The 14,073-nt window shown below is 42.8% G+C and overlaps 1 protein-coding gene across 7 annotated transcripts in view; it reads right to left on the bottom strand.

The window, feature by feature from the left end:
* Window positions 1-14,073, bottom strand: part of USP6NL (USP6 N-terminal like) — a 218,382-nt gene that overhangs the window by 100,070 nt on the left and 104,239 nt on the right. For 6 of the 7 annotated variants that reach the window (XM_048836606.2, XM_048836608.2, XM_048836607.2 and 3 more), the window contains one exon: window positions 11,553-11,635. The exons of the other annotated variant lie outside the window; for it this stretch is intronic. In XM_048836606.2, the coding sequence (XP_048692563.1) occupies window positions 11,553-11,635 (83 nt within the window). The remainder of the gene's footprint in view (window positions 1-11,552; window positions 11,636-14,073) is intronic. 7 annotated transcript variants of the gene reach the window in all.

Below are 14,073 nucleotides of genomic sequence, written 5' to 3'. Positions count from 1 at the left end.
AGCTACAGAAAGAGGAGACAAAGATATACACAATTCTGCAGTGGATAATATAGATCTCCGTAGCTGATTAAACAAAGGAAATACAGGTGTAGAATTTGAGACCTATTGCTTAATCATTGTATACCAGATGAGCAACTAAAGTAATTAGCTCTGACTGGTGCCAAATAAAGTATCCAAGCATACTTCAGATGACTGAGGCTGCTTAATCTTGCAAGGGGATGTCTTTCAGTGATTTGGTAGGTGAGCGAATATCTTTTATTGGACCAATTTGTGTGGGTGAGACACAAGATTTCAAGCTGACCCAGAGTTCTTCTTAAGGTCATATTTCAGTGACTCGGTGATTTCCATATGGAGGAGTGTGAAGGCTCTGGCTGCATGTTGCCAGAGACATGCCTGATTGGAGAAATAAGCAAGGAAGTGTGCTTTTTGCTGTCCTACAGCAAAAGCTTATCTACAGGCTATGCCCCTTCCACCCTAGGAAGCTGCTGAGGCTGCTGTATTCATATTAGTCTTTAGTTCTCCCCCGATGCTGAATAGCCTGAAGATTAGGAAGTGCAGGTGTCACCTTATGCAAAAGCCACTGATCTTCAGGGCCACCAAATGCTGCCTCTCCTACATCTGTCCTATGTTTTGGGAACATGCACTAGCTCTAGAAAGATGTAGTTGCACACGAGACATTCAAATATTGGACGTATAGGCTCCTTTGAAAATCCCAGCTTAAGGCACTGAAGGAAGGATACAAGCAGGAAAAATTGTACAAGGTGTTACACACACCTATCAGAGGATGCGGAAGAGGTAGTATAAACCTTAACGATAGGTATACCTGGCAGTCCACTATAATGATGCATTGTTTTGTGTGAGCAACAGTAGGGGCTCATGTAAAGACTATACTAAAATGTATTTGCACAAGGGGATAAAGTTGGGGTTGTGTGTTCCACTTTAATTTTGACATTTCTTGACTCTGAATGCTTAACTGTGCAACCTTAACATTGCCTTACTGTAGTTTTAAAATACAACTTGCAAACGGAACTCCAGCTAGCTAACAGGAAGATGATGTGTGAATTTGAACACAACAAAGATCTTAGTAAGAAAGAGTTAAGACAGAAGACGTTCTTCACTGGAGTTCTGCTAACATCAAAAATAAAATGTTTCCACTTCTGAACAAATATTTTACCTCTTAATAAAAACAAGCACGAAGGCCTGAAAAATGAACAATTAAGGAATTCAGCAAGTTCCAAATGGCATACAAATCAGTCATCAGACCTCTAAAATCAGGCATTCTTCAAACTGCTCCCACTACATGCATTGTAGGATGTAAAAATCATCAGGCTCCAATAGTGATCTTCATAGTACTTGCTAGTGCTCCACAAACAACAAGCTGGTCACATGGTTCTTGTTTCCAGCTGCTAAAATTCATTAACAAATCAACTAAAATAATAAAGGTAAAATCCTGGCTCCAAGGACATCAACAGAAGTTCTGCCATTGACTTCAAAGTAACCAGGATTTCACCTTAAATTCTTTTCTAAAATTACTTACCCATGCATTGTAAATGGGAGAGGAAGCATCAACAAGATAAACTCTCTATATTAAGGCAAAGTCCACGATATGAAAGTTTGAAAACACTTGCTGGTGGCTAGTTGATGAGACATGGTAGATTGATTTGAAGGCTGTCATCTCCTTGGGGGCCACCGTTTCTGGCCTCATAGCTCATATTACCTGTGTGTCTGCGTATATGGTGTGGACCGGAATCTTTGAGGGTTGTAATATCTGCCTTGTCGTCTTTTTGTCCTAGGAGATACACAGGGACTTCAGAGTCACCCTCAAGTCCTTGAGGGTGTACAGAGACTCATCCAATTTGGCCCCGAAAAGTTTGGGCTCTTCCCAAGGCAGATCCTCCACTGTTCCTTGTCCTCCTTGGGGAAGCCAGAGAGATGCAGCCAAGATGCCCTTCTCATTACGATCGCAGAGGCAGTAGATAGTGCTGCTGTATCTGCAGAACGTACAGAAGCTTGCAGTGCTGTCCTGGAGATCATAGGTGCCGACTCCGTGGGTGCTCCCGGGGCTGGAGCACCCAGAGGGAAAAATTAGTGGGTGCTCTACACCCACCAGCAGCCAAGCTTCCCGTCCCCCCTCACCTCCTCCTCCACCTCTGCCCCTGAGCATGCTGCGTCCCTGCTCCTCCGCCTACCTCCCAGCGCTTGCTGCCACCAAACAGCTCTAGCAAGCTCTGGGAGGGAAGGGGAGGAGCGGGAATGTGGCACACTCAGGGGAGGAGGAGGTGGGGCTGGGGCAGGGATTTGGGGAAGGAGTATAATAGGGGCAGGTAGGGGGCAGAGTTGGGGCGGGGGTCACCCGGCAGTATAACTGGCAGGCTGAAGTTTCACACAAACACTCAGGGTGTGGCTTGCATGCTGGAAGGAAGTTTGTGAGCAGCCCAGGTGGGAGCTATACAGCAAGGCATTGTAAGGCATCCAAGGTTGCAAGGCAGGGGTGACAGCCCCACCCTAGTCTGGATTCTGCTGCAGTATATCACACTCTCCTCATATGGTCCATGCCCTTCATAATTTGTTGCTCTTCTCTGTATCTTTGCCAATTCTAACTGAGCTAGGGCAACCAGAACTTATGCAGTATTCAGTATGAGGGACCATGGATTTATATACTGAGATAAGACAACAGAAAATATAATACATCCCTTTCCTAATGGTTCCTAGCATACTGTTAGCTTTTTTGACTGCCACTGCACATTGATTTTGTAACCTCTGTGATTTTTGCCACCTCACTATTTATCCTTTTTTCCAGATTATTTATTAATATGTTGCATAGTAAAGGTCCCAGTGCGGGCCCTTGAGAGACCCTGCTATTTACCTTTCTCCATGGTGAAAATTACCATTTATTCCTACTCTTTGTTTTCAATCTTGTAACCAGTTACTGATCCATGAGAGGACCTTGCCCCTGATCCCATGACTGCTTAAGTTTCCTTAAGAGCTTTTGGTGAAAGACCTTGTCAAAGACTTTCTGAAAGTTCAAGTACAATATATCCACTGGATCACCCTTGTCCACATGCTCGTTGACAAACTCAAAGAATTCTAATACTCTGGTGAGGCATGATTTCCCTTTAAAAAAGTCACATTGCTCTTGTCTTACATGTGTGATAATTCTGTTCTTTACTGTAGTTTCAACCCATTTACCTGGTGTTTAAGTTATGCTTACCATCCTGTAATTGCCAGGGTCACTTTTGGAACCTTTTTATTTAAAAAAAAAAAGTTACATTAGCTATCCTCCAGTCATCTGGTACCAAGGTCGACTTAAGCGATAGCTTACATTCCACAGTTAGTAGCTCTTCAATTTCATATTTGAGTTCCTTCAGAACTTTAGGGTGAATACCATCTGCTCTTGATGACTTCTTACTGTTTAATTTATCAATTTGTTCCAAAAACTCCTCTACTGGCACCTCAATCTGGAACAGTTCCTCAGATTTGTCTCCTAAAATGAATCGGTCTAGTGGGAGAATCTTCCTCACACTCTCTGCAATGAAAACCGATACAATACATTTAGCTTCTCCACAACAGCCTTGTTTTCTCTGAGTGCTCCTTTAGCACCATGATTGTACAGTGGCCCCACAGATTGTTTGGCTGCTGATAAACTTAAAAAAAATTGCTGTTAGTTTATATTTTTTGCTAGTTTCTCTTCAAATTCTTTTTTGGCCTGACTACTTATATTTTTACACTTGATTTGCCAGAGTTTATGCTCCTTTCTATTCTCTTCACTAGGATATGACTTCCAATTTTTAAAGGATGCCTTTTTGCTTTTAACTGCCTTTTACTCTGCTGTTTAGCCACGGTGGTTTGAGGGGGAGGGTCCTCTTTCTGTTTTGCTTTAGTTTTTTTTATTTTTATTTGGGGTATAAGTTTAGTTTGAGTCTCTATTACAGTGTTTTGAAACAGTTTCCATACAGCTTGAAGGCATTTCAATCTGTGACTATTTCTTTTACCACTTCCCCTGGAGTCTATTCTGCAACCTAGTATATCTGTCAGCAGGCTTTTCTGGATATTCAGCTTAAAAATTTCCCTTTATTAATATCATACTGTTAATCCTTATTACTGTACTGCCTTGTACTTTTCTGAGAACACTGCCCCATTTATGGCCCCTATTGCCTTAATTTACCAGCAATTTATTTTGACCATTCATTTTTAAAAAACATTTTAATAACTGAGCCACACCAATTTCTTTTCAATATCCAGCAATTTCAATAGTACATCCAAAATTCATCAAAAGAATTACAAAACAGAAAACAACATTAATGTGAATAATTTGAATAGTTTTCCTGAGGCAGTAATTATTAAAAATGGAATAGTATGCATTAGATGCAGGCAGTATTAGACACTGTAAACAACAAATTACCACTGTAATAATCATTGGAACTGACCAAAGTTTCACAATTCATATTTCACTGTGGTTTTAAATTTCAGTTAGTATCAAGGTTAGGAATTCACCTTGAAATGAAATCTCACTTTTGTACTATTTTTGTTGTCCTTGTAGAACACCGTATATGGAGGCTCCAATGTCAGGGCTTTAAGCTCTGACACTGGTCTCATGGATATTAACGCCACAAGGAATGCGACCTTCCATGACAGGTGGGAGAGGGAGCAGGAGCCCATCGGCTCAAAGGGTGGGCCCATGAGCCTAGAAAGAACCAAGTTAAGGTCCCACTGCACGACAGGAGCCCGGGCCAGTGGTAAGAGTCTCTCAAGCCCTCTCAGGAATCAGACCAACATGTTGTGTGAAAACACCATCTGAGCTTGGATTGGCAGATGAAAAGTGGAGATAGCCACCAAGGTCCATTCTGATGGAAGGAGGCCAGCCCCTGGTTCTTAAGATGGAGCAGGTAATCTTAGATAAATTGTAAAGAGGAGTGCATTGGAGAGACGCTATACTCAGATGTCCAGTGGGAGAACCTCATCCATTTGGCTAGGTACTGGAAGGCTCTCCTGGAAGGCTTCCTGCTTTCCAAGAGAACGTGCTGGACCTTGTTAGACCAGGCTGGTTCCTCCAAGTTCAACCATGCAGCATCCATGCCATGAGGTGGAGGGGGGTGAGGCTGGGGTGTAGGAGATGGCCTGTGATCCTGCGAAAGCAGATCCAGTCGGTCAGGAAGGGGCTGAGGCAACCAGTATGACTTGGGCCTTGTCTCCCTTGACAGGACTCTGTTGATGAGCGGAATTGGCAGGAACGCATACATCAGACCCCTTGACCATGACAAGAGGAAGGAGTCGGAGAGGGAGTCTTTGCCCAGACCTTGTAGGGAACCAAAGCAATGACATTTCCTGTTCTGTCTAGATGTGAACAGGTCCACTTGGGGAGTTCCCCACCTCTGGAAGAGGGTCCATGCTACCTCCGGATGGAGCGACCACCTGTGGTAAGAGGAAAATAATCTGCTGAGGCAATCTGATAGTGTATTCCTTACGCCGGGGAGGTGACAGGCCTCCAGCTGGATTGCGTGGTTGATGCAGAAATGCCACAGTCGGAGTGCCTCTTGCCAAAGGGCCAACGAGTGTGCTCCCCTCTTGCCTGTTGATGTAGAACATCCAGGCCGTATTGTCCATCCCCACTCTCACCACCTTGCCTGCCAGGTGCGGTAGAAAGACTCTGCAGGCCAAACGTACCGCTCTGATTTCCTTGACGTTTATGTGCAATGTCATCTCCTCTGGGAATCACATGCCCTGGGTCTGGAGATTGCTGAGATGCGCTCCCCAGCCTAGGTCTGAGGTGTCCCATATCAATCGATGGAGTGACGAAGGTCATCGAATGGAACTCCATTCCAGGACCACCCTGGGGTCGGGTCCACCATTGCAGCGAGGTAAGTGTCGTCGGTGGGATGGTAATGATCTTTTCCAGGTGATCTCTGGACTGGGAATAGACTGTCGCTAGCCACTGCTGTAAGAGCCACATCTGGAGCCTGGCATGGCCGACAACATATGTACATGCTGCCATGTGGCCCAGCAGGTGCAGGCAAACCCGGTCGTGGTCAGGGGAATGCAACCCAAGTCCACCAATGCTTGGAACCTCTCCTGCAGTAGAAATGTTCTGGTGCAGATGGAGTCGAGCACCGCCAAACTCAATCCTCTACACCAGAACGAACCGTCGACTTTTTGCCGTTTACCAGCTAGCCCAGGGATGGGCACATGGCCTGCAGCACCGCAACATTCCTCTGAACTTGGGACCTGGAGCGGCCTTTGACGAGCCAGTCGTCAAGGTACAGGCAGATCTAGATACCTCAATGTCTGAGTTAAGCAGCTACTACTGACATGCACGTGGTGAACACCCTCAGTGCTGTCGCAAGACCGAATGGGAAGACCGCGAACTGATAGTGGTTGGGTCCCACCATGAAACGTAGGAAGCGTCTGTGACCTTAAAAGATTGCTATGTGGAAATATGCGTCCTTCAAGTCGAGGGCAACATACCAGTCCCCGGATCCAGGGCGGGGATGATGGAGGCCAGGGAACTTCAGCTTCTTTAGGTATTAGTTGAGATCTTGCAGGTCCAGGCTGGGCCGTAGACCGCCCTTAGCTTTTGGGATTAAAAAGTACCGGGCATAGAACTCCTTGTTCCTGTACTCACGAGGAACCTTTTCAACTGCACCCAGCTGCAGCAACCCTTCTACTTCCTGCATAAGACGACTCTCGTGAGAGGGGTCCCTGAAGAGGGACTGGGAAAGGGGTTGCGGGGTAGAAAGAAACTGGAGGGTGTAACCCTGCACTACAGTATTGAGGACGCAGCAGTCCAAAGTTACAGTGGTCCATGTGCGGAGGAAAAAAGAAAGGCAGTCAGAAAACAGCAGGAAAGACGGATCCGGGGTATAGTCTGGTAGGTTGCCCTCGAGCGCACCCTCAAATCACTTGCTTGCCCTCCTGCTTATTGCAGGTTGGGCCCAAATGGGCAGGGGGTGGAGACGGGTGGCTCGGACAGCACTTGTAGCCTCTACTCTTCTTATGGGGCAGCTCCTGCTGGGGTTGGCTCCCTTGATCCTGAGATAGCTACAGTTTGAACCGCTTACGGGCTGGACTGGGGACATACAGCCCTAAAATTTTCAGGGTAGTGCTTGAGTCTTTCAGTCCATGCAGCTTACTGTCCATCTGTTCTGCAAACAGGGCCTGGCCCTCGAAGGCGAGTTTATGCATCGACTGCTTACCCTCAGTCGACAGACCCGAGAAGAGCAGCCAGGATGTCCTCAGTATCGAAATGGCCAAGGCCATGGTGCAAGCTGCAGAGTCTGCCATGCCCGAAGCTGCTGGGAAGGCTGCTCTGGCCACCCCCATGCCCTCTTCAAGGATCACCCAGAACTCTTTCCTGGACCCTTTGGGCAGCGAGACCTTTAATTTGGCCATGGTCTGTCACATGTTGTAGTCGTAGCAGCCAAGGAGGTCTTGGTGATTGGCCCCTCTCAACTGAAGGCTGGAAGACTAATAAATTTTTCACCCAAATAGATCAAGTCTCCGAGTCTTTATTCTTAAACTTTTCTGCCCATCAGCAGCCAGCTCAGTCGAAGGTGTACATCCACAGAGCCACCAAAGGATGATACAAACAGGATGCAGACTTCTAATGAGGAGGAGGAATGAAAAATACAAACTATGGATGATAATCAAGGCCCACTGAAGTCTGTTACTCGTGAGACCTAATCTTGTGATAAGTTCCCTACATTCTGCGCATTTCTCTGCATCAGACAGAAATTCTGCAGCAGTTTAAACTTTTAAGTTTTAAATAAAATGAAGATTAAATATACAATCACTACAGATTTCCCTATATTTTTTATTTTGATGTCTCGTTGAATTTTTACACTTCCCCACATTTCCAATTTTCTATATTCTACATTTTTTTTATTTCACAATTCAAGGACATTATAAATGCTGTCAGGAAAAGTCAGTCTTTAAACTGGGTAAGGAACAGTTGGGAAGACAAAAACCTTCAGATAAGCTTGTTCTCATAAAACTATCAACCAGTGAAATTGTTAATGCAGACTTTTGTTACCTTTAGATTTCAGAGTTAACGGCAAATTGAAAAGAATGGGGCAGTTCACATCTCTTGGGGCCATTGTTACAGGCTTTCTATAAACTGCATTATGACTACACTGTACATATTTTCAAGGTTATCTTTACAACCATAAAGCTAGAGTTATTTTTTTCCTTATATGAAAGCTTACAACCTGAATCACAATTCTTTGGCAAAGGGATAAATTCTGATGCTTCAGTACTGCAAAAGATACAAGACCGTGACCACAATTAAAAAGTGAACCCAGTGTAAATTGGCTTTCCCACAAAGGGAGTTTGACATTCCTGTTTTGAGTATATTCTTCTTCGGGCAGTATGGCACATCTCAGAATAACAAATGTCATCTAGAATGAGTTCTAGGTTCGAGAATCATGGAGCTGCAGGGATGGCACTCAAGTGAACTTTCATTCTCAAGGATTAATGCATAAGTAGACAGATACTAGGTCTCTTCACAAATTACACAGACCTAAGATCTTTGCTAATTTATACAGTCTTTGTGTATTATAAATCTTTCAATTTCCATCCCAGAGAGTTGAGTACACAGGGACTGGATTTTGTACAGTACTATGTACCAATGAATAGATCATATTTCCTCTCCAATATTGACATTAATGATTAAGATACAGGACTAGGGTCATGAGATCGGAGTTTCCAGAACACTGACTAGCTGAACAGAAAAAAGAATTATAGTAGAAGTGAGGGGTTGAGTGACCTTCAGAAGTTAGTCAAGAAAGAGAGGGTTATTCACGTAGCAAGCATTAACAATCAACTTAAAGGAGTAGTTCATAAGCGATGCCTAACTGTAGAATCTGTTTGTAAATTTCCAGCAGTTTGATTCAGCTCTTCTTAAAGTCAATGGGAAACTTTTTCCATGACCTCAGTGATCTTTGATCTAGGCCCTAGGAAAGCAACAAGAAATAATTTTTCTTTCGCGCCACCCATGTATGTGTGTTTCTCTTGTTTACCCCAAATACATGCAATGTAACAATAGTAGTTTATAAAGTACACCATCTTTCATCCCACTTGACTCAAAAACACCTTATAAACCAGATATGCAAGAATCAATTCACCCAACTCTGGAATAATGAAGTAATTCACCCACCACTAATGAAGCAAAACCACCCCCAAGGCAAAATTTGACAGCTAATTAACAGCTTGTAACAACATAGAACAGTATGGTCAGGAAGTGAGGAAGAATGCTATGAGAACATATTTATTAGGTCTTTTAAATAATGTCTTCACCAGCCAGCAAACCATCTAGACTTCCCAATTTCTGAACTATTTTTTTTTTTTTTTAAACACTGTTGGACAAATTTTCCATGAAACGCTAAGGCCTAGTCCATGCTATAAAGTTAGGTTGACGTAAGTCACCTACATGAACTTATTTGTGCATGTGTCTATGCTCAAATTTGTCTCCAGCTGACAAATACCCTGCTACAGCGACACAGTGAAACCACATCCTGAACAGCGTAGAGCTATGGTCAACCTATGCAGAACACTGAGGAGGAAGAGAAAGAAGAGGATTAGGGAGGACACATTCTGTGAGATCCCATAAACCAGTGCTGCGTCAGACCGCGAACAAAGGGCTTGGTGGGGCAATATGACTGACTGCATGGAGAACCAGTCAGTGCTTGTTTCTCAGTGAAGTGCCATGTACGGACTGGTTTGCAGCTGCTCCAGGAACACCACCAATAGCCTTGAATTGTTTGTCTCTATGTCCCTCAGCAAACTGGCCTAGAAGAAATCCTCACATCCCTCATTATTGCAGTACATTCTGCAGGTCTGCAAACACAGGAGAATCATGAATCCTGTATTTGCAATGTTCACGAGAATACTGCAAAGCTCTGTGGGCTCCATGCTTCTGTCAGAGATTGCAGAGACAGAAAAGTGCCATGTGGATTTGTGGGATTATTTTTTTAAAAGGCATGAAAATTATGGAATATGTATGGTATTCTGAGATGGAAAAAGCTGCATGCTTGGAACTTGACCCCTAGCTCCCAGAAATTCCTGGGCAAGTCATTTCTATCCCACAACACGTGGAAAAAATTTCCCAAAAAGCACTGTACCCAATGGTGGTATGTGGCACACTGGGACATTTACCCATGATGCACCACAGTTTGCATTGACACAAGCACCCCTGGTGAGTACACCAGCACCGACACAAGCAGCCAAGTATGCAAAAGCCCAAGCGATATAAAATCTTCAGTGGCTGTATGCCAACGTAACTTGCATCCACCACAGTTTGTAGTGTAGACATGGCCTAAAAATGCTGAAGAATCCTGACTGGCTAGTAGAAAGGTTAGCAAATCATTCAGTGCTGTTCAATATCTGTAAATTGGTCTTCTAATAATATACTCTTACATCCATCTAAAGGCACTAATGGAACACAGGCAGCTTTGGTAAAGACATTTCCAGGTCTTGAGGCGTATTTATGTCCTGATCCAGTCCTCTATGAAGTCAATGTTAACGGACAATGTTAACAGACTGTCATGACTGTGTTACTGTATACAGAAAAGTGAAGAAATACCAATCTTCCCTCTGCCTCCTTTTGTACATTTGTTATACTGGTCTTAACTTACAATATCACATACTACAATTTAATCCTGTATTTTAATTTATTTTTTTAATAAATAGTATGTGATCAAGTCTATATTGGAATGCACCAGGAGTGCACACAATCTGGATTCTGGCATTTCCTGATTTTGAGTGCTTAATTATGAAATTTTAGGCCCCATCCCTGCAAAGACTTATGCTCAAGCTTAACTTTACACAATATGAACAGTCCCAATAACTTTAATGGGACTAGTCAGTGAATAACCTGAACCACAGGCATATGTCTTTGCAGAGTCAGGATCTTCCTTTATTAGTGTAGAATTTTGTATGGAATTTCCTACACTTTTTAAAATGAAAAAGATGGAAAAATTAGTAAAAACATAAAAAGAAGCTTCCCTCTCTAGGGCTTCAAAACTTCTGATCTTCACTTTTCAAGTATTTTATATGTATATTACAATTTTAATTTTAGAGAGACAAACTAGGTGAAGTAATATCTTATCAGACCAACTTCCATTGGTGAGAGAAATTTTTGCACTTACACGGAGCTTTTTTCTTCAAGTCTCTAATATTCTTAGACTAACATGGCTACAATAACATTGCAAATTTTAATTGTAATTCAAAAAATACAAATAACTTATCAAATCTTAATTCAGATGCATTATAAGTATCCACTGTAACTAAATACAACATTCACACCCAAATAAAATAGTCCAAAACCTTTCTATTCCCAACAACAGATCAATTTCAATCATAGAATGAAAAAAGCTGGGAATACACAGAAAAACCACAATGCAAGACCATTTAAAATGTATACATTGAATGTAATTCTGTTCTCACAGCAGTTCTATTACAACTACGCAATCAATACTTTCACCAATTAGGCATACAACTTATTAGTATTTTTTGATGTAACAAACTTTTAATCTTATTTCCTTTTCAAACTAGCAACTTACTGTAGAAAACCAAATCTATCTGTGACTTTGTAAAGAAGGTAGTCTGCATCTTCCCAAGGTTCAATCTGGGCACCCTCTCGTCCCTAAAAAGAGAAAGGGAGGCAACAATGAAGGCTTATGACACCACATAGCAAGCTGATCTAAAACTTAAAAAGACAGGACATGAGTTCTGTAGTTAAAGGCATATTCTATATCTGTCCCCCAGACCACCACCACAGAACTCCCAACCTGACCTACAAAGGATGAGAAAGCTCCACAACCATCCCACCAACTTAACTCTTGTAAACAGTATTTCCACTGCAGAAGAGTTCATCAGGTTGTCTTTTTCATACAACCCTTAAGGTCACTGGTGGAGTTGGAGTGCAATGTGGTAAAAGAAGAACAGATGAGTAGTGAGGAACAATATTTTAAAAGGCTTTGAAGGACAAGATGTGTCTTTAACTTGATGTGGTGGACAAGGGAGAGCTAGTGGAGAGATTAAAAAGGGAGGGAATGATATGGACTGATCAACAGGGAAAGATTATTTTAGCAGCTGCATTTTGTAGAATGGGTGGGAGTAATATGTTTGTCACAGAGGTCTGAGGAAGTGGTGGAGGTGGCTGAAGTCGTGAAGATGGGAGATCATGCAGCATTTTAGCTGTATGGGCGGAAAGAAAATGATGAGTCTTAGACATATGTGAATGAAGAGCAGCCACAGTTAGATACTGTCTGCACATGAGGAGTGAGAGGGAGGCAACGAAGATTTCCCCAAGGTTACATACAAGCCTGAGTGATACAGAAGATGGCAATTTCTAATGATAAATCAAAGCTGATGAGAGTGTATGCACACACATCCTTGTTGTTCATGACAGGTGCCATTCTGACAGCCAGTATGCCTCAGCACTGACTTGCCCAGGCCTCCTCCATGGGTAAGGCCAGTCTTTGATGCCTATACATTCAATAACCCCTGTGATAAAGGTGCTGGAAACGGTCTCCATTAGCGCCAGCTGTGATGGCTATTTTATAAGAATTCCTGTCTCCCAGAATATTGAATGGACCATCAGAATCATGGTAGAGCTGGAAGTGCAGGGGTTTGGGGTGCACTCGCAGAGTTGTGGAGAGAATGGGGAGCTGGAATGCAGGGGTCTGATGTGGACTGGCAGGGTTGAGATGCAGGAAGCTTGAAGTCCACTGACGCTGTGGGGTGCAGGAGTTGTGGTACACTGGCAGAGTGTTTGGTGCAGGAAGATTAGGGTGCAGGAAGGTTGGGGTACACTGGAAGAGCTAGGGAGTGTGCCCCCACCCTCTCTTGCCTCCTACACCATCCCCATTTATCTCCCTCCTGATAGCCACCTCCCCTTGCTGGAACTCCAAATCCCTATTCCCCTAACCCCCCACTTCTTCATCCCCTAATGCCCCTCCCCTCCCAGGATGCATTACATATCCAAATTTCCCTTCCCACTGGAAGACTTCAATTACATTCCCCACAAAATAAAACTGCCACTCCTGACTCACAAATTGTAGCAACCTCCAGCTGCTCAGTTTAAAAAAAAAAACTGCTTTTGTCTTAGGTGGGGGCTTGTGATTAACTTATCCTTAATTATATTAATTGACGGGTAAGTTCACAGCCATCGTGATTCATCCAATCATTAACGTGTCTCAGTACAAGACAGCACTAGGAAACAATTTTTGAAAGTGCCTGCAATTCAGGAACTCCTTGGCTGAATGACTGCGAATTTGAATTCCTAATGCTGTCCTGTCCCATGCTCCCCATGAGGGGCACTAAATTTCAGTGTAATACAAGTAACTATTCAGATTTTAGAGTGCTTACAAGAATCAAGTTTTAAAGCTTATAAAATGGCAAGAACATTAACCTTCTAGCTGATTTTCTGTATTGATGCATGCATAATATTAAAAATTTATATTTTCTTAAATACTGTTTTCAGCATGGGTACCCAAAGATTTAGTGCACTACCTTGGGTAAAATGTGACAGATTAGAACCATTTTGACCTGCTGGGTTCCTTGTCATCATATCAACAGTTTGACCTCTAGCTCTGTACAATGAAAATAAAGTAAAATAAAATATATATTGAAAAAAAACAGACACACACACACACACCACCTAGCCATTTTTTTAAGTTTCTATTTTGTTCTGAGCTTACATATCTGGAACCCCTGGCTCAAATGACTCCAAGTTTAAGTCATTAATGCTAGCCTGCACACTTCAGAGGCACACCAACTTTCAAAGAAACCTGAAAAAGTTTGTCTATTCTAGATTACTTAGCAAGGTCAACCTTTAAACAGATGATGTGATGCAACCTCAACTATAGTGGCACTGCTGCACCACTATAACTAAACAGTCTTTCAGCCATGATTGCTACCAACTTTGTACTAAAGCTATTGCTACAAAACAAATGTCCATGAAAAGAAAATCCCTATGGCTCCCTTAAAATCATACATATTCCACATTATATAGATACAGCTTTACTTTATATAAAATTTTGCATGATGTTTCCTTACCTCCACAAATTACCGTCTAGC

The sequence above is a fragment of the Caretta caretta genome, chromosome 1, assembly GCF_965140235.1.
Source record: "Caretta caretta isolate rCarCar2 chromosome 1, rCarCar1.hap1, whole genome shotgun sequence".
NCBI lineage: Eukaryota > Metazoa > Chordata > Testudines > Cheloniidae > Caretta > Caretta caretta.
Note: the sequence above shows the minus strand (reverse complement) of the source record. Positions and strands in the feature narration are given on the sequence as shown.